The 22,478-nt window shown below is 44.3% G+C and overlaps 1 protein-coding gene across 1 annotated transcript; it reads right to left on the bottom strand.

Annotated features, from left to right (window-relative positions):
* Nucleotides 1-89: 89 nt before the first annotated feature.
* Nucleotides 90-21,519, bottom strand: bod1l1 (biorientation of chromosomes in cell division 1-like 1). The gene is made up of 31 exons (XM_029716337.1): nucleotides 21,271-21,519; nucleotides 20,847-20,971; nucleotides 19,817-20,007; nucleotides 19,110-19,613; nucleotides 18,807-18,956; nucleotides 18,478-18,641; nucleotides 16,803-16,899; nucleotides 16,521-16,647; nucleotides 16,368-16,431; nucleotides 14,403-16,206; nucleotides 14,213-14,298; nucleotides 14,010-14,106; nucleotides 13,726-13,803; nucleotides 12,124-12,170; nucleotides 11,919-11,991; nucleotides 11,724-11,782; nucleotides 11,534-11,609; nucleotides 11,313-11,377; nucleotides 8,419-8,508; nucleotides 8,237-8,309; nucleotides 7,933-8,003; nucleotides 7,189-7,339; nucleotides 6,914-6,963; nucleotides 6,429-6,606; nucleotides 5,940-6,329; nucleotides 5,759-5,823; nucleotides 5,521-5,608; nucleotides 5,135-5,267; nucleotides 1,400-1,462; nucleotides 993-1,149; nucleotides 90-888 (listed from the first exon to the last, which is right to left on the bottom strand). The coding sequence occupies exons 1-30, from the start codon at nucleotides 21,385-21,387 to the stop codon at nucleotides 1,020-1,022; spliced, it is 5,406 nt and encodes a 1,801-aa protein (XP_029572197.1). The 5' UTR covers nucleotides 21,388-21,519; the 3' UTR covers nucleotides 90-888; nucleotides 993-1,019.
* Nucleotides 21,520-22,478: the final 959 nt, after the last annotated feature.

Below are 22,478 nucleotides of genomic sequence, written 5' to 3'. Positions count from 1 at the left end.
ATGTAATAATGTCCTGAAACATACCTTCCAGTATAATCAAAAACAAAATGTTCAGTCAATAAGTGAGGAAAGAGTCCCACACACGCCAATTGTTCACCATTTGAAAGGAATTTAATCTCTTCCAATACTGACAACAGGGCATAAGCTCTGTGAGCACACGTTACAAAAATAACCAAAAATAGAAATCACTTAATGGAGAAAGTAGTTAGGAGCACAGACAAATCTGTGTAGTAAAAAACAAAATAACATAGAAGAAGAAAAAAAACACAGGGAGAAGACAAACACCTCCTTTACATTCATAGAATGGATACTTCCATGTTCAAGTCCAGTAACAGGAAGAGGCTTCTGGGTACGGAAACAATGAGCAAAAACATAACACAAATTGTAAAAGTACTTGTGAGACTATACCCAGGTTAATAGCTTCTATACAACTCTATATGAATGATATCTAAATGGATCTATAGGTCAAAGAAATTTAAAACCCTTGAACGTGATGCAGGAACCAAAGGACATATGCCTGCCCGACGGCAAATCCTTGGAGTGACCAACACAGACAGAAGTCGATTTGTCAGAGACAAAGAATTTCCAGTCTTTTTTCCTAGGATTAAAGTTAATGAGGCTCTTCACATAAGACCTTTGATTGGTCTCTAATGCTCCGTTTCATGAGATATTATTAGCTAACATCTTTAAATGACCAGTGCAATCTAAAACATATGAGCCTATGGTGAAGGGTCTATAATACTGTATAGAACTGGAAAGCACCATGAGCTAAATCCAGGTCAGGTGACTGTTTGGAGAACCACCACTGCTAGACCATACTGTCATGCCATCCCCAAATGTTCCTATCCAACACATCCACAGGCTTGAAGAGAGGGGAGGGGTTCAGATCTGTTAAAATGAATACCGTTATGTATTATGTGAAGTGTAGCTAAAAACAAAGAAGCATTTAAAACTCAAAAAATATGTCAACAGCGCTGTGAATATTCTAATACCTGGGCTTGGGGAAAGCAGGTATTTGTTCATCGCTTGGTCCTTTTGGAAGGGGGCTCCTCAGATTTTTGTCCACCTCTGGTGCGCACTGCTGGGGGGCTGGCTTCACGTTTACGCCCCCCTGCCTTAGCTGACGCCGATGCCTGTCCTCTCGTCCCACTGAAGGGTAATAACAGGTAAGCAAGAGTATGCAGTAACACATATATAACGCCATATTGACAGTATATTAGAGGGTCATGTCAAGACAATTGTAAATAGGTCCCTTATAAAACTAGTTTGCTAGATACTATATAGCATTTCAGCAAATAATCATAACGTTTATACAAATTAACAAGGATACACACAGAACCAAGAGATGAGCACATCCTGTCACACACACGGACGCAAGCATACACACACATAAACCTACCGTGTGTTTGCTGTGTTCTCCTCTTCACCTCGAGCTCGGGTGGAAGGTTTCCTTGGTTTGTTCCTGGAGAAAATACAAATGGAAAGCAACTTGAGAGAACTGCCTTCTTGCAACCTCAGTGCAAGACACCCCAACAAGATATTGTTGGACAGACTTTGATCCCTCCTCCCTTATATTTAATTATGAATGTTTCAGAATTATCTGAAGATGGTTAAGGGCAATGTTACACTAGTTGCCTTTTTCTGTGTGGTGGTTAGATGAAAATGATACACTCCCACTGTTGTCAATACTGTTTGCAACATATAATGTATGAAAGGCATTATGTACAGTTGAAGTCGGAAGTTCACATACACTTAGGTTGGAGTCATTAAAACTAGTTTTTCAACCACTCCACAAATTTATTGTTAACAAACTATAGTTTAGGCAAGTCGGTTAGGACATCTGCTTGGTGCATGACACAAGGAACTTGTCCAACAATTGTTTACAGACAGATTATTTCACTTATAATTCACAGTATCACAATTCCAGTGGGTCAGAAGTTTACATACACTAAGTTGACTGTGCCTTTAAAAACAGCTTGTAAAAATCCAGAAAATTATGTCATGGCTTTAGAGGCTTCTGATAGGCTAATTTACATAATTTGAGTCAATTGGAGGTGTACCTGTGGATGTATTTCAAGGCCTACCTTCAAACTCAGTGCCTCTTTGCTTGACATCATGGGAAAATCAAAAGAAATCAGCCCCAAAAAATTTTGGGACCTCCACAAGTCTGGTTCATCCTTGGGAGCAAATTCCAAATGCCTGAAGGTACCACGTTCATCTGTACAAACAATAGTACGCAAGTATAAACACCATGGGACCACGCAGCCGGCATACCGGTCAGGAAGGAGACGCGCTCTGTCTCCTACATATGAACGTACTTTGGTGCGAAAAGTGCAAATCAATCCCAGAACAACAGCAAAGGACCTTGTGAAGATGCTGGAGGAAACAGGTACAAAAGTATCTATATCCACAGTAAAACGAGTCCTATATCTACATCATCTGAAAAGTCGCTCAGCAAGGAAGAAGCCACTGCTCCAAAAATCGCCATAAAAAAGACAGACTAAGGTTTGCAACTGCACATGGGGACAAATATCATACATTTTGGAGAAATGTCCTCTGGTCTGATGAAACAAAAATATAACTGTTTGGCCATAATGACCATCGTTATGTTTGGAGGAAAAAGGGGGAGGCTTGCAAGCTGAAGAACACCATCCCAACCGTACTTCACGGGGGTGGCAGCATCATGTTGTGGGGGTGCTTTGCTGCAGGAGAAACTGGTGCACTTCACAAAATAGATGGCTTCATGAGGAAAGAAAATTATGTGGCTATATTGAAGCAACATCTCAAGACATCAGTCAGGAAGTTAAAGCTTGGTCACAAATGGGTCTTCCAAATGGACAATGAGCCCAAGCATACTTCCAAAGTTGTGGCAAAATGGCTTAAGGACAACAAAGTCAAGGTATTGGAGTGGCCATCACAAAGCCCTGACCACAATCATATATAAAATTTGTGGGCAGAACTGAAAAACGTGTGCGAGCAAGGAGCCCTACAAACCTGACTCAGTTACACTAGCTCTGTCAGGAGGAATGGGCCAAAATTCACCCAACTTATTATGGGAAGCTTGCGGGAGGCTACCCGAAAGGTTTCACCCAAGTTAAACAATTTAAAGGCAATGCTACCAAATACTAATTGAGTGTATGTAAACTTCTGACCCACTGGGAATGTGATGAAATAAATAAAAGCTGAAATAAAATCACTCTCTCTACCATTATTCTGACATTTCACATTCTTAAAATAAAAGTGGTGATCCTAACTGACCTAAGAGAGGGATTTTTTACTAGGATTAAACGTCAGGAATTGTGAAAAACTGAGTTTAAATGTATTTGGCTAAGGTGTATGCAAACTTCCGACTTCAACTGTAGCTCAATGACTATTTACTTTGAAATGATTAAAAAAATCTGGAAAAAAAGCAGTGCTTCTACACCTGCATTGCTTGCTGTTTGAGGTTTTAGGCTGGGTTTCTGTATCGCATCGGCTGTGACATCGGCTGATGTAAAAAGGGCTTTATAAATAAATGTGATTGAAATTTGATCGATTTAGACATGACATTTAAAACATGCTAACTGGAGGATATTGATTTCCTTGTTGTGGAAAAATACTAAAAGACACTAATATGAGTGGTTGGTGGCAGTATTTAGTTTAACAAAACCCAAGTGTGGATTGCAGTCTCTCCTTGTCCGTAGACCCGCTTTCAAGGTAAGGAAATATATACATTTGTAATTTTTCTGAACAATCCCTTTAAGCACTAAGTCAGCCATGTTCTAGAATCTACACAACATGGGCAAAACTGCTTGTCAATCATCTAATTCTAAAATCATGGGCTTTAATATGGAATTGCCCCCCCCCCCCCCCCCCCCGTTAGCTGTTATGCTATATCAGCCTCCCTACTAGATGTTGGAACATTGCTGCAGGGACTTGCTTCCATTCAGCCACAAGAGCATTAATGAGGTCGGGCACTGATGTTGAGCGATTAGGTCTGGCTCCCGGTCGACATTCCAATTCATCCCAAAGGTGTTCGATGGGGTTGAGGTCAGGGCTCTGTTTAGGCTAGTCAAGTTCTTCTACACTGATCGACAAACAATTTCTGTATGGACCTCACTTTGTGCACAGGGGCATTGTCATGCTGAAACAGGAAAGGGCCTTCCCCAAACTGTTGCCACAAAGTTGGAAGCACAGAATCATCTAGAATGTCATTGTGTGCTGTAGCGTTTAGATATCCCTTCACTGGAATTAAGTGGCCTAGCCCAAACCATGAAAACCAGCCCCAGACCATTATTCCTCCTCCTCTGCCAAACCCAGATTTGTCCGTAGGACTGCCAGATGGTGAAGTGTAGTTCATCACTCCAGAGAACGTGTTTCCACTGCTCCAGAATCCAATGGCGGCGAGCTTTACACCACTCCAGCCGACGCTTGGCATTGCGCACGGTGATCTTAGGCTTGTGTGCAGCTGCTCGGCCATGGAAACCCATTTTATGAATCTCCAGACGGACAATTCTTGTGCTGACATTGCTTCCAGAGGCAGTTTGGAACTCGGTAGTGAGTGTTGCAACCGAGGACAAACTATTTTAACGAGCTTCAGCACTCAGTGGTCCCGTTCTGTGAGCTTGTGTGGCCTACCACTTTGTGGCTGAGCCATTGTTGCCCCTAGAAGTTTCCATTTCACAATGAATCTCTTGACTGGGGCAGCTCTAGCAGGGCAGAAATTTGACGAACTGACTTGTAGGAAAGGTGGCATCCTATGACGATGCCACGCTGAAAGTCACTGAGCTCTTCAGTAAGGCCATTCTACTGCCAATGGTTGTCTATGGAGATTTTTTTATTTTACCTTTATTTAACCAGGCAAGTCAGTTAAGAACAAATTCTTATTTTCAATGACGGCCTAGGAACAGTGGGTCTTGTTCAGGGGCAGACCGACAGATTTGTACCTTGTCAGCTCGGGGATTTTAACTTCCAACCTTTCGGTTACTAGCCAAACGCTCTAACCATTAGGCTACCCTGCCGCCCCGTGATTACATGGCTGTGTGCTCGATTTTATGCACTTGTCAGCAATGGGTGTGGCTGAAATAGCCAAATCCACTAATTTTGGCCATGTAGTGTATATCACGCACTGCATGTCATGTGACACATCGTTTACCTCTCAGCTTCAAGGCGAACAGCAGCTCGAGTCGCAGTTCTGGATTTGGGCGTCTCTTCCTCCTCTTCATCCTCTTTTTGTTCGCTCTCTTTCTTGTCTGGCTTTTTGTCGGTCTTCTCAGATACGGTCTTTTCTGTTTACAATGAAAAAGTGTGCATGGTCACACAGTAGTCAAAAGCATGGTGGTGTTAATAGATGCAACAAAGTTTCGACCCCTCTCATTTCTAACCCAGTTTAACCTGCTTCTATGAGAGTAAACTGTAATAAATACATACATGTATGTGATCAGAGTTCTCCAACAGCCATCGATAAATGTTTTGCCAAGTTACAAAATGAATTTCCATGGAAATCATATCCTCCTAACTACCTAGACCCCCGAGCCATACCCGGTTCCTCTGACGTCAATGTTGCTCCCTTCGAGGGCCTTCCCCTACGAGCAGGTTTCTTCTGAGGCATGTCTTTCTCCTCCTCACCCTGGTAGAGTCCCATGGGGGGGGGGGGGGGGGGGGGGGAATCCATTCAAACACCATTTTGGTTGGTTTGAGACTGATCAAAACCATTCAAAGATAATGTATACTATTATTCTATCTAAAATCAGTTTGACTGTGTACGTTCTCTACGTACCTCATCTGTTTTGTTATCACTGGAGCCCTCTTCTGTCCCCTTCTCAGGGTCGTCAGACTGGCTCACTGAAAAAGAAAGGGAGGGACAGAACAAGTTGAACAAAAAAATGACATGGCATGGGTTAATTGAGTGTCATTTGGACCACAGTATGCGGAAGTAAAACTATCGCATCTCTTCTCACTGCTATCCTCTCCATGTTGTTTCTCCTCTTGTTCCTTCAGGTCACTTTCCTGGGTCTCCTCCTCCCCAGGCTGGGTCTCCTCCTCCCCAGGCTGGGTCTCCTCCTCCCCAGGCTGGGTCTCCTCCTCCCCAGGCTGGGTCTCCTCCTCCCCAGGCTGGGTCTCCTCCTCCCCAGGCTGGGTCTCCTCCTCCCCAGGCTGGGTCTCCTCCTCCCCAGGCTGGGTCTCCTCCTCCCCAGGCTGGGTCTCCTCCTCCCCAGGCTGGGTCTCCTCCTCCCCAGGCTGGGTCTCCTCCTCCCCAGGCTGGGTCTCCTCCTCCCCAGGCTGGGTCTCCTCCTCCCCAGGCTGGGTCTCCTCCTCCCCAGGCTGGGTCTCCTCCTCCTCAGGCTGGGTCTCCTCCTCCTCAGGCTGGGTCTCCTCCTCCTCAGGCTGGGTCTCCTCCTCCTCAGGCTGGGTCTCCTCCTCCTCAGGCTGGGTCTCCTCCTCCTCAGGCTGGGTCTCCTCCTCCTCAGGCTGGGTCTCCTCCTCCTCAGGCTGGGTCTCCTCCTCCTCAGGCTGGGTCTCCCCCTCCCCAGGCTGGGTCTCCCCCTCCTCAGGCTGGGTCTCCCCCTCCTCAGGCTGGGTCTCCTCCTCCTCAGGCTGGGTCTCCTCCTCCCCAGGCTGGGTCCCCTTCAACATAATCAAAGCTCACTTTAAAACACACACACCTCTCTGTCAACGGAAGGACTAATTGCTACAGTTCCATTTTATCTCAGGGGCCTTCCTCTTACCAGCTCCTCGGGATTCATAGATCTAAAGGACTGGATAAGTGTAATAAATAAGGTGATGGCTGCACCTAGCCCTACAATTTCCCATATAACTCATGTATCCAGTCCTTTCAGATCTATGAGGTCTGCAGGGGTAGAGACTGGGGGTCAAAGAGGAACCAGGCCATGGCTCAGTAAACCTTGTGGTCAGAGAAGTGAAAAGGACACACCTCCCCAGATTCCTCAGACCTCTTCCTCTTCCTCTTCACTGCAGGTTTGCCTAAGAGAAAGAGACTGTTACTGTAACAAATGCCAGACCAAGCTTTCCTGAGTTATGTATTAACTCCCCTCCATGCACTTAGAAAGTGCATCGACAATGATAGTTTTTATAGTTGTTGACAATCACTTTTAACACCCAATCATGCATTATGAAAGTATTTGGATCTTGCAGTAAGATTATATTGTGGATTGAAATAAAGTTTTAAAAAAAGAGTTTGAAACTCACGAGTATCAATGGTCTCCTTGGAATGAGAGCTTTCTGCATCTTCATTTGTCTTTGGCTTGGAGATTGGAGGTTTAGCTGGTCTTCCCCGTCTACTGCCTCTCTTCTGCTCACTCTTCTCCTCCTCCTCATCTTTTTGAAGAGGGGGATGAATCTGATACAACAACAAAACAAACAGAGCCCTGATCTGAAATACTGAGTCAATCAGCTGTTAACAAGTGATCTGTGTGGCCATATAAATAGTTGATGTTGGCCTGCTCCCCTCATGTTTTATCACCGCCCCCGTGCTGAATGGGGGACCGCCGCCCCCGTGCTGAATGGGGGACCGCCGCCCCCGTGCTGAATGGGGGACCGCCGCCCCCGTGCTGAATGAGACCCCCCCGTGCTGAATGGGGGACCGCCGCCCCCGTGCTGAATGGGGGACCGCCGCCCCCGTGCTGAATGGGACCCCCCCGTGCTGAATGGGACCCCCCCGTCCCCCCCCGTGCTGAATGGGGGACCGCCGCCCCCCCCGTGCTGAATGGGGGACCGCCGCCCCCCCCGTGCTGAATGGGGGACCGCCGCCCCCCCCGTGCTGAATGGGGGACCGCCGCCCCCCCCGTGCTGAATGGGGGACCGCCGCCCCCCCGTGCTGAATGGGGGACCGCCGCCCCCCCGTGCTGAATAAGACCACCACACTGCTGAATGAGACCCCCCCGCTGAATGAATGAAGGTCTATGCCAAACTGATCATGTCTACTGAACTTACCTCCTGTTTCTCCTTTGGCTTTTCCGATGATGTCTCTCCTGTTTTCTCTTCCTCCTCTTTCTCCTGGTTTCCTGTGTAGGGAAGTAATACGTTTATTTGGTGTGAAATGTGTTGATAATGACTAAAAATGTAATAATTGAGGGGCACACAGGAAAAAGATGATGAACTTGGCATGCATCTTAGCTATCACCCATCTCAATATCAGAAACGAGAGATTGGAGGGACTAAATAGGCCTGGCACAGAGTAGAGCTATGGAAGCATATAGCTCTTAAATTTCCAAATGGCTGTGGTGGAACCTCTTACCTGTGGTGGATTCTTTGGCCTGGGCACCTGACCGTCTGCCTCTGCGAGGCGGGGTCTCCTCCACTTTCTCAGGCTGTATAGAGAACATCTAACATGGTTACCTCACAGACTCAACTCACATACCTCATCAACATACTACCCTTCTGCCTGTGTGGATTGTGAGCAGTGAAGGATGATATAACCTCTTTAAGTTCCTCCTCATCCGCCAAGGTTTTAGACGAGCGTCCTCTGCGTGGCGTTCTGGATTCTGTGACCTTTTCACCCGCATTGTCCTACAATAGCAAACCATGTGAGCAAGGGTATAAGGGCAATATAACATTACATAATGCATTGTATTTGTCACATGCGCCAAATACAACAGGTGTAGACCTTACAGTGAAATGCTTACTTACAAGCCCTTAACCAGCAATGCAGTTTTAAGAAAAATAAGTGTTAAGTATTAAATAGATCAGTAAAAAATATGCAAGGGCACAGGTTAGTCAAGGTAATATGTACATGTAGGTAGAGTTAAAGTGGCTATGCATAATAATAAACAGTAGCAGCAGCGTAAAAGGGTGGGGGGGGGCAATGCAAATAGTCTGGGTAGCCATTTGATTAGCTGTTCAGGAGTCTTATGGCTTGGGGGTATAAGCTGTCTAAAAGGCGTTTGGACCTAGACTTGCCATGTGGTAACAGAGAGAACAGTCTATGACTAGGGTGGCTGGAGTCTTCGACAATTTATAGGGCCTTCCTCTGACACAGCCTGGTATAGAGGTCCTGGATGGCAGGAAGCTTGGTCCCAGTGATGTACCCTCTGTAGTGCAGTCGGAGGCCGAGCAGTTGCCATACCAGGCAGTGATGCAACCAGTCAAGATGCTCTCGATTGTGCAGCTGTATACCTTTTTGAGGATCTGAGAGGACCCATGCCAAATCTTTTCAGTTTCCTGCAGGGGAGTAGGCTTTGTCGTGCCCTCTTCATGACTGTCTTGGTGTGTCTGGACCATGAAAGTTTGTTGTTGGTGATGTGGCTCTCAACCTGCTCCACTGCAGCCCTGTCGATAAGAATGGGGGCGTGCTCGGTCCTCGGTCCTCCTTTTCCTCAATGTAATCTCCTTTGTCTTGATTACATTGAGGAAGAGGTTTTTATCCTGGCACCACACGGCCACGTCTCTGACCTCCTCACTATAGGCTGTCTCGTCATTGTCGGTGATCAGGCCTACCACTGTTGTGTCGTCGGCAAACGTAATAATGGTGTTGAAGTTGTACCTGGCCATGCAGTCATGGGTAATACTGGAGGGGACTGAGCACGCACCCCTGAGGGGCCCCCGTGTTGAGGATGAGCGTGGCAGATGTGTTGTTACCTACCCTTACCACCTGGGGGGCGGCCCATCAGAAAGTCCAGGATCCAGTTGCAGAGGGTCCTTAGCTTAGTGATGAGCATTGAGGGCACTATGGTGTTAAACGCTGAGCTGTAGTCAGTGAATAGCATTCTCACGTAGATGTTCCTTCTGTCCAGGTGGGAAAGGGCAGTGTGGAGTGCAATAGAGACTGCATCATTTGTGGATCTGTTGGGGCGGGACGCAAATTGGAGTGGGTCTAGGGTTTCTGGGATAATGGTGTTGATGTGAGCCATGACCAGCCTTTCAAAGCACTTCGTGGCTACAGACATGAGTGCTACAGGTCAGAAGTCATTTAGGCAGGTTACCTTAGTGTTCTTGGGGACAGGAACTATGGTGGTCTGCTAAAAACATGTTGGTATTACAGGCTCAGTCAGGGACAGGTTGAAAACGTTAGTGAAGTCACTTGCCAGTTGGTCAACGCATGCCCGGAGTACACTTCCTGGTAATCCGTCTGGCCCTGTGGCCTTGTGAATGTTGACCTGTTTAAAAGGTCTTACTCACATCGGCTACGGAGAGCGTGATCACACAGTCTTCCGGAACAGCTGATGCTCTCATGCATGCTTCAGTGTTGCTTGCCTCGAAGCAAGTATAGAAGTAATTTGCTTGTCTGGTAGGCTTGTATCACTTGGCAGCTCGCGGCTGTTCATCCCTTTGTAGTCTAATAGTTTGCAAGCCCTGCCACATCCGACGAGCGTCGGAGCGGGTGTAGTACAATTCAATCTTAGTCCTGTATTGATGCTTTTCCTGTTTGATGGTTTGTCGGAGGGCATAGCAGGATTTTTTATTAGGGTCCGGGTTAGAGTCGCGCTCCTTGAAAGCGGCAGCTCTAGCCTTTAGCTCAGTGTGGATGTTACCTGTATTCCATGACTTCAGGTAGGGGTATATACATACGGTCACTGTGGGGACGACATCGCCGATGCACTTATTGATGAAGCCAGTGACCGATGTGGTGTACTCCTCAATGCCATCCGAAGAATCCCGGAACATATTCCAGTCTGTGCTAGCAAAACAGTCCTGTAGCTTAGCATCTGCATCATCTGACCACTTCTTTATTGACTGAGTCACTGGTGCTTCCTGCTTTAGTTTTAACTTGTAAGCAGGAATCAGGAGGATAGAATCATGGTCAGATTTTTTTCTCTGTTTGCACATTTAATATGCTGGTAGATATTAGGTCAAATGGATTCAAGTTTCCCTGCATTAAAGTCCCAGGCCACTAGGAGCGTTGCCTCTGGATGAGCATTTTCCTGTTTGCTTATGGTCTTAAAGAAATAAATCATTGTCCAGTACGAGGCGAGTAATCGTTGTCCTGATATCCAGCAGCTCTTTTCAGTCATAAGAGACGGTGGCAGAAACATTATGTACAAAAGAAGTTACAAATAACGCGAAAACAAACACACAATGGCACAATTGGTCATCAAACCACTCGTGCCCTGTGGATGGGGACATTGTCATCCTATGGTGGCATAGCCATGGTAGTCAAAATAATGGCCTGCCCAGCATTTTTATACATGACCCTAAGCATGATGCGGTGTTAATTGCTTAATTAACTCAGGAACCACACCTATGTGGAAGCACCTGCTTCAATACACTTTATATCCCTAATTTACTCAAGTGTTTCCATTGTTTTGGCAGTTACCCATAGGTAGTGACATTTTTACTACCTAATGCAAGTACTGATAGGTAGGGACTATACTTACTTTACTCACTTCCACAGACAGCTTGGACTGCTGCTCTCGACTGTCATTTTCATTTTTCTCCATACCTGATAAATTGCAGAAAGGGCACAAGATTTACAAACTCAGATGGTCTTCCCAATTTGAGATGTGAAGCTGGCCAAATGTCACGTGAACGACTAATAAAACAATACCAAAACATTCAGTTTTTACTCATTAACACCGATTTGTCTAAATGAATGTACCGGAGTCTTTGGCCGTGGTAGCTTTCTGACCGGATAGCCTTCCTTTGCGGGTTACTCTTCCCTCCATTTTGTCCTCCTGAACAAGGAACAAGGTTCCAAACAAATTCAGTGCATGTATTTTTCCGAAATAAAGATTACATGCTTCCATAAGATAAAATGTTACACTCAGTCATAGAGGGCAGATAACTACCATTTCAGACAGGTCGGATCCTTTCTCGTCCTCTTGTCCGTCTGACTTGGATGCATTGCCTGCAACAAAACAATCAAAATCAAAACCATTCCTCAGACACATAACAGAAAGAGAGACAACACAACAAGTAAAAATTAAAGAAGAACAGCGTGACACAAACACCTGTGGATTGTATAAAGCTCATCAGAGACTCACTGGCTTGTTTAACCAGCTTTGATGGCCGACCACGTCGAGTCTCCCTTGGCTTTTCAGGTGTGTCACACTTCCCCTGAAATACACATATAAAGGTTAACAGAGGAAAGCAGTAAAAGTCACTTTAGCCTTCACAAAAATGGAACCAGAAAAGACTGTGGTGCTCTTAAAAAACATGAGTGCTAAACTGCCAAGAGTGAGTACTTACAGACTCAGGGACTTCCTTTTCCTCTTGTGCTTCAGTCTGGTCTTTATCTGAGATGGTGGAAGGAGAGATCACCTTTTAAAACAGTCTTTTGAGGACTGGAGTTACACAAAAGTCAAAACTACATGCAACAAGGTTATGAAAGTGCATTGGCATTCAGGTCTAAAGTCTATACATAAGCTTGGATATCAACAGCATTTCAAAAACTTTTTTTTTTACGGTTGGTTTGGTTGTGGGGGTTGGAACTTTTAGCAAAATACAGTCAGTCCCCCTTCTATTCTTGGGGTGGCAGGTAGCCTAGCGGTTGGGCCAGTAACCAAAAGGTTGCTAGATCGAACCCCTGAGCTGACAAGGTTAAAAAAAAAAAACTAAAAAAAAAAAAACTGTCATTCTGCCCCTGAACAAGGCAGTTAACCCACTGTTCCCCGGTAGGCCGTCATTGTAAGTATGCATTTGTTCTTAATTGACTTGTCTGGTTAAATAAAAAATAAAAAATATATTTTAATATCAAACAGGGTTTAATATCAAATTACGTTAAACCCTGTATCCCTCCACTGGCTTGCTTCTGAAGCGAAGCAGGGTCAGTCCTGGTCGGTCCCTGGAAGGGACACCAGATGCTGCTGGAAGTAGTGTTGGGGGGCCAGTAGGGGGCACTCTTAGCTCTAGTCTGAGGATATCCCATAACCCAAAGGCACTGAATGGGACATTGCCCTGCGTAGGGGATGTTAAACAGGTGTCCTGACTCTCTGTGGTCATTTAAAATCTGATGGCACTTATTGTAAGACCCCAATGTCAAATTCCCAACCTGGTCCCATTCTATCAGCACCCTCACTGGCATATATCACTCTCCACCTGATAGCTGATGTATGGTGAGCGTTCTGGCACAAAAATGGTCACTGTGGGTGCTACACATTGGTGGTGGATGAGGTGAGTTTCCCCCTACTATGTAGGTAGAAAAGCGCCATATAAATCCAATCAGTTATTTTTATCGTATTTCTATCAGAAAAACACTGAGCATACAAAACATTATGAACACCTTCCTAATATTGAGTTGCACCCCCTTTTGCCCTCAGAACAGCCTCAATTCGTCAGGGCATGGACTCTACAAGGTGTTACAAGTGTTCCATCCTGGATGCTGGCCCATGTTGACTCCAATGCTTCCCACAGTTGTGTCAAGTTGACTGGATGTCCTTTGGGTGGTAGACCATTCTTGATATACACAGGAAACTGTTGAGCATGAAAAACCCAGCAGCGTTGCAGTTCTTGACACACTCAAACCTGTGCACCTACTACCATACCCTGTTCAAAGGCACTTAAATATTTTGTCTTGCCTATTCACCCTATGAATGGCACACATACACAATCCATGTCTCAATTGTCTCAAGGCTTAAAAATCCTTCTTTAACCGGTCTCCTCCGCTTCATCTACACTGATTAAAGTGGTTTTAACAAGTGACATCAATAAGGGATCATAGCTTTCACCTGGATTCACCTGGCCAGTCTGTCATGGAAAGCGCAGGTGTTCCTAATGTTTTGTACACTCAATGTATGTCAAAGAATATTAAGGATTGGTATTTGAATATTATTGCAGTTGTGTATGACTTACTAATGTTATCAATGTCCATCTTAACCTGACACTCATGTTCCATGGCCAGCAGTTTTGTCTTCTCAGTCTGAGTCTCATCTAAGCAAAAACAAAGATGAGCAAATTTACACAAAAAAAAAAAAAAACTAACAGAGAGCACACAAACTTTATTTGGGGGAAAACTGAAAAAAAAGCACAAAAGAACAGAGGAATGCAGAAAAATCTGGAAACTTGGGAGTTTGTGTAAAACCCATTGGTGAGGAGTGTGAATGTACAAGGTTAAGATAAAGGTATGAATGTTATACATTGTTTGTCGACTGATGGTCCCAATACGGGCTCTTGCTCAGGAACATCAGCATGGCCTGGTTTTTCCTCATCTCTGTCAACAGTAGCTTTACTTTCCTTTGAAAGAGTTGGAACAAAGATGCTCTCAAAGTCTGAGTAACATTTAACTGATATTTATATTAGAGAACTAGAATGAAATAGAAACACCATAAGCCATTCTCACCTGTGACATCCCTTCAACTAATGTCCATGTTGACACCACCGTATCTTTCACCCTTGTGTCGAGAACATCGGTGGCCAGAACATCGACTGTAATGTAACTAACAATAAGTCATCCAAATACTCTCCATTGCCTTGTGATACTTTAAGAAAAGAAGAACTGACCATATAACTGTTGTCACAAGACACATTACCTTGGCTCCTTGACTGTTCATCCATTTTCTCTGATGGGGCAGTAGCTGTTAGATCACTTTCGGCCATTTCCAGAACATGCTCAGAATCTTCCTGATCTTTTGCAACAGATTTAGTAGTTTCCTTCCGCTGCAGAGCAAGTATGGTTGCCTCTGTGACTTCCTGTGTAGCTGCAGTGACTAAGGTAGGAGATAGTATACTCTCAGGGTCCATGGAAAGCAGGGTCAGAGCTGCCTCTTTCATCTTTATGTCTGCTTCTTGGAAGGAGAGCTCTGGGCAGGCCTCTCGCTGCATTACCCCAGTGATGTCACTTCCTTGGCCTAGTCTTGCATCTGCTGAGGTACAGATGTCCATCAAAGTCAGAAGAGCATCTGCCCCAGTTGTCAAAGGACGTGGTTCCACCTCACCGAGTGGCATTTCACCGTCATCATCCTCCAGTTCAGGGGTGACGTCACTCAAAGCATCATAGGTAACAGAGGCAGAGGTGGTAATGGTGGCATCGGTGGGATCCCAGTCTGTGCTTGCGTCTTTGGATTGAGGGTCTTTCTTCAGAGGAGGTTCCGTAACATCTGGAGCAGGTGAGGAGATTGAGGATTTATCCGACTTTTCATCTGCTTTACGTCCTTTTCTCTCATCCTGGGTCTCTTTCTTCTCTGGGTTTTGGGCCTTTTTATCAACCATTTTCTTCCCACTCCTGCCTTCCATTTTCTCTGATGGGTTTTCCTGAGTGTCCTTCCTTTGCTCTTTCATGCTTCCCTCTCTTTTTCTTTCCTTCGATGCATCAGGTCTACTGCCTGAGGTGCTACCTTTGTTTTTGACCTCCAAACCTTGAGCTTTCTTATCCTCCCTTGACTTGGATCTGGACTTTTCCATGACCTTTACCTTCATTCCAGGCTCTGCCTCCCTGGACTTTCTGGAGTCTTTGTCAGTTTCAGAGCTGGACTTACTTGGTTTCTGGTTTTCCTGAGTAACATGTTCTGTTCTGGGTTTCTCCTTCTCAATGTCTGGCTTAGACTTGGGTTTTTCTACATGTTTGTCCTCTGTGTGGCTCTTTGACCTCTTGAGGACTTCTTTGGGGTGTTTATCCTTTTTCTTGATGCTTTCTGATCCAGGCTCCATATCTGACCTTTCCTCAGAAGAGCCGGTGGAATCCGGACGGAGTAACTGCCTAGGGTCAGTTTTTAATGGAATCTTCTCTGCTTTGGTTTTCTCCCTTTCCTTCTCATTTTCCCTGTTCTTTTCCTTCTCAACTTTGGCAGCTTCAACTGATGGAACCTTCCCCTTCTTGGTTGTGGCTTCCTTGCTAGACCCCTCGTCAGAGACACCTCCTTCTGACACAGATGCCCTACCTTCCCTGGCATTCACTGACACTTTCCTGTCACCTTTCACTTTGGACTTTCTCTCCCCTTTGTCATCAGAGGATACTTCAATGTGGGCCCCTTCATTCTGCTCAGGTTCATCTGTGTGGGATTCACCTACTACTCTCTTCTCCAACTTTTGCTTAAGCTTGGTGCGCTCGTCCGACAGGCTACACTCTTTCTCTTTGCGCTCTTTAGGGTTTAACTCTTTGCGGGAAAGCCGGTCAAACTTTCCAGCAGGTCGCTGTTTGAGTGGTGACTCAGATCCCTGCTCTAAGTCCAGGATAAAGGAATGTGTCCGGATTTTGTCTGTCAGCTTTCTAGGTTCTCCAGATTCCTCAGAAGTGCTGACACTCTTCCTCCTGTGCCTCTCTTCTGATGCTGCAGACTCAGAGACTTTTCTGATTGACTTGTGCTGAAAGCTCTTTGAGGAAATACCCTTTGCTTCCTGTTTGTGAGGTAGCAGAGAAATACATCAGCACACAATTCTAAAATAAGTTCTTTCACCATAATTAACATATTTATTTAATTCAATAAACATTTAATTCATTAAACCAATGGCCAAGTTGAGCATACAGTCACAAGTTAGGATATTCATTCAACACTTACTTCCTTTTTGTTGAACTCTCCTGCTGCATCTCCCTTTCTCTTGCCTGTAACATCTCCCTCTTTCCTGAAAAATGTAAATGACTTTAGTGACATGGCTATGTATCCAGTAACTCAAACATCCACAGGTCCACACAATTACTAACATACACACACCGTGAGTCCCATTTCCTCTTCCTACTGAGGGCCATCTTCTTCTCAAGAACCTTCTTTTCCTTGAGAGCCTCTTTGGCCCTGGGATCCTGAGCTTCCAGGCTGGGGGAAGAGGTCTGCTGCCTGCTCTCTGTACAGGGAGTTAACATCACAGTGAATGGACAATTTACCACACCCTCAGCTTTTACAAGAACAAAAGTCAAATGACTCAGGTATAAAAGGTTGACACACTAATTAGTCTGCCAGGGAAAAGCACATTGTGGAATATATTGATGTTACAAGTACCCTGGTCTTCTAGTTGAGCTGACTTCTGTCTACGCTTCTCCTCCATGCGTTCCCTGTTCTGCTGTCTCTTGAAAAGCCTCTCTTCCTTGTCCTTGGCCTGAGAGAATAGAGGTAAGGAGATAGATAGAACAAGTTTGATTAACCTCTTATGGCTAGGGGGCAGTATTTTCACGGCTGGATTAAAAACGTACCAGATTTAATCTGATTATTAGTCCTGCCCAGAAACTAGAATATGCATATAATTATTAGCTTTGGATAGAAAACACTCCAAAGTTTCTAAAACTGTTTGAATGGTGTCTGTGAGTATAACAGAACTCATTTGGCAGGCCAAAACGTGAGAAGATTCTGTACAGGAAGTACCCTGTCTGACCATTTCTTGCCCTTCTTTGTCATCTCTATTCATTACAAAGGATCTCTGCTGTTACGTGACACTTCCTACGGCTCCAATGGGCTCTCAGAGCCCGGGGAAAACCTGAATGACGTAATTCAAAGCCCTGGCTGAAACACACGAGCGCTTTTGCTAAGTGGTCTATCAGCAGACAAAAGGCTTAGGCGCGTGCACTGGCCGCCCCCGCCTTTCTGTTTTTCCCTCTTTTTACCGAAACGGAGATTCCCGGTCGGAATATTATCGCTTTGTTACGAGATAAATTGCATAAAAATTGATTTTAAACAGCGGTTGACATGCTTCGAAGTACGGTAATGGAATATTTAGAATTTTTTTGTCACGAAATGCGACATGAACGCGACCCTTCATTACCATACGGATAGTGTCTAGAACGCACGAACAAAACGCCGCTGTTTGGATATAACGATGGATTATTTGGGACCAAACCAACATTTGTTATTGAAGTAGAAGTCCTGGGAGTGCATTCTGACGAAAAACAGGAAAAGTAAGACCATTTTTCTTATAGTAAATCTGATTTTGGTGAAGGCTAAACTTGCCAGGTGTCTAAATAGCTAGCCCGTGATGGCTGGGCTATGTACTTAGAATATTGCAAAATGTGCTTCATCCGAAAAGCTATTTTAAAAATCGGACATATCGAGTGCATAGAGGAGTTCTGTATCTATAATTCTTAAAATAATTGTTATGCTTTTTGTGAACGTTTATCGTGAGTAATTTAGTAAATTGTTAGTAAATTCCCCGGAAGTTGGCGGGGGTATGCTAGTTCTGAACGTCACATGCTAATGTAAAAAGCTGTTTTTTGATATAAATATGAACTTGATTGAACAAAACATGCATGTATTGTATAACATAATGTCCTAGGTGTGTCATCTGATGAAGATCATCAAAGGTTAGTGCTGCATTTAGCTGTCTTCTGGGTTTTTGTGACATTATATGCTAGCTTGAAAAATGGGTGTCTGATTATTTCTGGCTGGGTACTCTGCTGACATAATCTAATGTTTTGCTTTCGTTGTAAAGCCTTTTTGAAATCGGACAGTGTAGTTAGATTAACGAGAGTCTTGTCTTTAAATAGCTGTAAAATAATCATATGTTTGAAAAATGGAAGTTTTCGGATTTTAGAGGAATTTGTATTTCGCGCCACGCCCATCATTGGATATTGGAGCAGATGTAAGAGTTTAAACCCAGCCGCTAAAACACTATGCCCACAACTTTTGTATTTTCAGTTTGCAGGCATGTCTTTACCATAAATATCAGCCTGAGCCTGTCACTTACCGCTGACCGCCGACGCTGCTCCACAGTGACCTCATCATCAGAGTCGCTATAGTAACGGGAGTAGAGGAAGGGCTTGTGGACGTAGGCCTGTCGACGAGGCTTGCGCTCTGGGCTCTCCTCATTGTCTTCCTCTCTATTGGTCTTCTTTTTCTCAGACTTTTCATCTTGAGATCACACAGGATAAAAACCAATTACTTACAAGGAAATATTGGCTTCAATATTGCCCTGTAATAGCTTCTGTTTTCACTTGATATCTGAAACTGTTTCAGTTATTCGTATCTCTAAATAAATGCTTCTTACTGAGACATAATACATGGACACAAACAGACCTTCAGATGAGACCTCGCCATCCTCTGTAGAATCTGACGGTGGCTGCTCATCATCGCTGTCCTCCTCAAAGGATGACAGGTCGCTGGTGTGGACAGAGCTCACAGTAATGTCACTGAGGCCATCAAGGTCAGAGTCTTCCAGAGAATATTCTGATGAAGAATTCCACACGAAACAAATGGTTAATGGTACCTGAAACCCTGAGGCTTTCAATTCCTACTTAGTGATTCGACAATGTCATAGTGTAGTGATAATTGTCATCAAATTCATAAACCTAAACATTAAAGACAAGCCTTAGATCTCACCTTCTTTTAACCTCTCTCTGGCCTTCTGATTGATATGGTGTTTCTCATTGGGGAACTGAAGTGGATCATCATCCTTGTTCAATACCTCATCTTTGAGCTTTCCTATGGTCTTCCCCTCCTTTCTCTCTTCTGCCTCCTCTTGAGTCCCAACCTCTTCCCCCTCACCCTTCATCCCCTCTCTCTCAGAGTCCATCTGCTCCTGTACGTCCTCTGTTTTGACCTCCATAGCCTGGGCCTCTGACACAAGCTTTGCTTCCTCTTCTTTCTCCGGCGTCTTCCTGTCCTGGTCCTCTTCTCCCTCCTCCACCAGACTCATGTCCTGCTCTCCTCCTTCAGACTCCTGCATCAACTCCTCTGGGTTTTGGTCCCTCTCAGAGCCCCCCTTTAGGCCCTTCTCTCCACTGGAGCTGGCCCGGGAGCTGGCCTCCTGGTTCAGGGTGGTGATGGTATCCAGGATGGACATGGCATCTCTGGCCATTGAAGTAGCAGGGGCAGATGAAGGAGCTGGGAACCCAACATTATCATTGAGTCATACAGACGCATGTTAAGTCAGACAATAATCCAAAAGCACACCATTTTCAGTCACAATCACATTTACGAACAAAACTTGTGGTGCTCTGCAAATATGAAAGATATTCTTCCTGGAATTGAACAAGACAATAATAGACTGATTAAAGACCTGCTAGAAGTATTCAACTGTATTTCACCTTGCACTGGTAGGTCAAAGTCTTGTTTCTCCTCTACAGGAGCAGGCGGGACTGGGGGTTCATCCACATAGCTGCCGGGGGACATGAATTCACGGACCACCCTCTCCACCTGGGGCCTGAAGGTGTGATGGATTTTGGGATCCACCACCTGAGCAACTATCCTGTCAACTCCCTGCTCCAGCATCCCAGACCTGCCACGAGATCAGAAGAGGATTCAGTTCATATACACAAAAGCGGACATCTCTTGATGTTCTAACATGACATATGATTTTAAAAGTTATAGTAAGTGACTGAAGAGAGAGAGATACAGGGTTGCAAATTCACAGCCCCTGTGGAAATAAGCAACCTGGTCTAAGACCGTTTCGTACTATTCTGTATGTAAATCTGAGATACTACATTTAGTATCGTATGTATTAATTTGTGGATGTCCATCGCCCATTTCGTATGAAATGTTACAAATTACAATTAGGATTATAGGTTAAAAAAAAAATTGCTGCAAAAACGTACACTGTTTGTTACGTATTTGCAAAACATGCAATATGTTACGAATTTTCTAAAGGTATGATATGTTACGAATTCTAACTAGATGCCTAACGTTAGCTAGCTCGCTAACGGTAGTTGGGTTAAGGTTAGAGTTAAGTTTAGGAGTTAGCTAAAAGGGATGTTCTGGTATATTATTCTGGTAAGGGTTAGGTGAAGGGTTCAGGTTTAGGGAAGTGTTAGTGAACATGCTCAGTAGTTTTAAAGTTTCTAATTAGCTAAAATTCTAAAGTTCGAACTTGCAATCTTTGGGTTGCTAGATGTTATAAGCTCACCAATCCACCCTACTTTCGTTTTTGCCTTAAGTCTTATGTAACCATACCAAAAGTAACATATCATACTAAATTGGATTTCGTTCAGAATAATACGAAATGCTCTGAGACCAAATTGAAATAAGATGAAAATGTACATTTTTGCTAAGATCCATATGCATAACCAAAACGTGTGCTTTCTGTATAGGGCCATATGTGAACTCTCACGAATTACTTACTGAAGCACCAACTGTCGGATGTTGTTTCTCAACTGATTCTTGTTCAAGTGAGGACTCCATGTGTGGTTAGAGAGGTGATTGGACACAAAGTTGTCCACACGTTGTCTTAAATTCAGGTATGCAGGCTAAAAAAATAGTGAATAACGTTAGCTAGTTAACAACATTTTTATCACAGCCATGTTTGAAATGTATTGGTTATGCGTGCACTAAATCCTGTCTGGAAATACAAAATGTGGTAGGTCTGATCCAGGGCAGCGTCTTGCGACCTGGAACATAGGTACTATTGTAGCAACTCGCGAAGGCAACCGCTTTTGGACAAGAGTATTAATGCTTAGACTAATGCTTAGCTACTGTATAATGGCACATTTTAGTTTACTTGCTGGCTAGCTACTTGTTACTATTCACCATTCATAACGGTCGTTACCTTTGTATCCACGTCTGCCAAGCAGTCCCTTCGAAACTGATCGAAAAGACCTTGCGTTTTCAAATGATTTACGATCATAGAGACCAACTGCGGGTCTCCGGGGGGTAAACCTGCCATCTGTTACTATACGCTTCTGGTTTTAAAATCCAAAATAATAAATTTCATTAAAACACCACAAAGTCGCTTGCTAACTCTCCGTATTTTTGATTTAGAACTAACGCATTTGACTCGGAAGTTGAACGATATGCAACCGGAAGAAAAATAACTAAATTACTGTTGCCACTTATAATTGGCGCCCTCTGTCGGTTGCGGCTAGATATTGGATGCCAACCGCCCATAAACCTCATCGAAGAAGAAGTTTGCGGCGGCTAGATGTAATACTAGAGGAAGAGGCGAAGCGAGATTTAACTCTGCCCAAAATCTGTTCACGAAAATAAAGCACGAAGTGAGGAATTTTTGTATGGAAGTCAACAAAAATGTAATTGCTAATTTGCAACGTGATTCTTATTTGATCAAATGGTTAGGTTTTTGTCGACGCACGTGGGATTTAGGCAACTTTGAAAAAAAAAATACTTTATATCGGAGTTGTGCCTGTTTCTCACCTTATCTGCCCTCTCATTGGCTAGAATCAAATATATTTTTTATAACTAACCCAAGATAGACCACAGCCTGTCGTTTCCAATGGGAGCTAATTAATCATAGTGGGCAGAACAAGCAAGGAGGTGGGCAGAGCCAAGCACGAGCTCGTGGGATCCTATTGGCCCCATCTAGCATGTATTTGCGTTAGGTGAACGCAGACACCATGAAGTGCACCTGTGTAATAACTAAATTCATCCCTGCAATCATAAACAATGCAATTTTTTAAAACTTTGGCAAAGGGTAAAGTCTACAAAACCTAGTCCACTCTGTTCGTAACAGGTTCTAGTTTTGGGAACAGAAAACTATTGAGATCAAATGTTTTTAATCTATGAGAAAACGAGCAGAATGTTCATTATTCACTGTGCTAGAATGGTCCCATCTCACCTGATCTCATCTCCTCCCGCCTGCCTTCCATCTTTGAGGACATGTATTTCCATCATTAGAATGATCACTCGACTGTCTTGGCAATATAATAAAAAAATATTTGGTTAAACAGCAAAGCTGTTTGTTCAAGTCTAGTCGGGGAGAATTTCAGCATTTTAGCAAAAAGTTTTCCTAACCTTAACTGA

Source organism: Salmo trutta, chromosome 3 (genome assembly GCF_901001165.1).
Source record: "Salmo trutta chromosome 3, fSalTru1.1, whole genome shotgun sequence".
Taxonomy (NCBI): Eukaryota; Metazoa; Chordata; class Actinopteri; order Salmoniformes; family Salmonidae; genus Salmo; species Salmo trutta.
Note: the sequence above shows the minus strand (reverse complement) of the source record. Positions and strands in the feature narration are given on the sequence as shown.

What these genes read in the sequence shown, in the direction of transcription:
- bod1l1 (XM_029716337.1), bottom strand. Translation starts at nt 21,387, where the DNA reads ATGGCAGGTTTACCCCCCGGAGACCCGCAGTTGGTCTCTATGATCGTA. An exon ending in AAGAGGAAATGGGACTCACG is followed by an intron (nt 16,432 to 16,520) that starts GTGTGTGTATGT and finishes TACATTTTTCAG; the next exon opens with GAAAGAGGGAGATGTTACAG. An exon ending in GAGAACACAGCAAACACACG is followed by an intron (nt 1,150 to 1,399) that starts GTAGGTTTATGT and finishes ATTACCCTTCAG; the next exon opens with TGGGACGAGAGGACAGGCAT.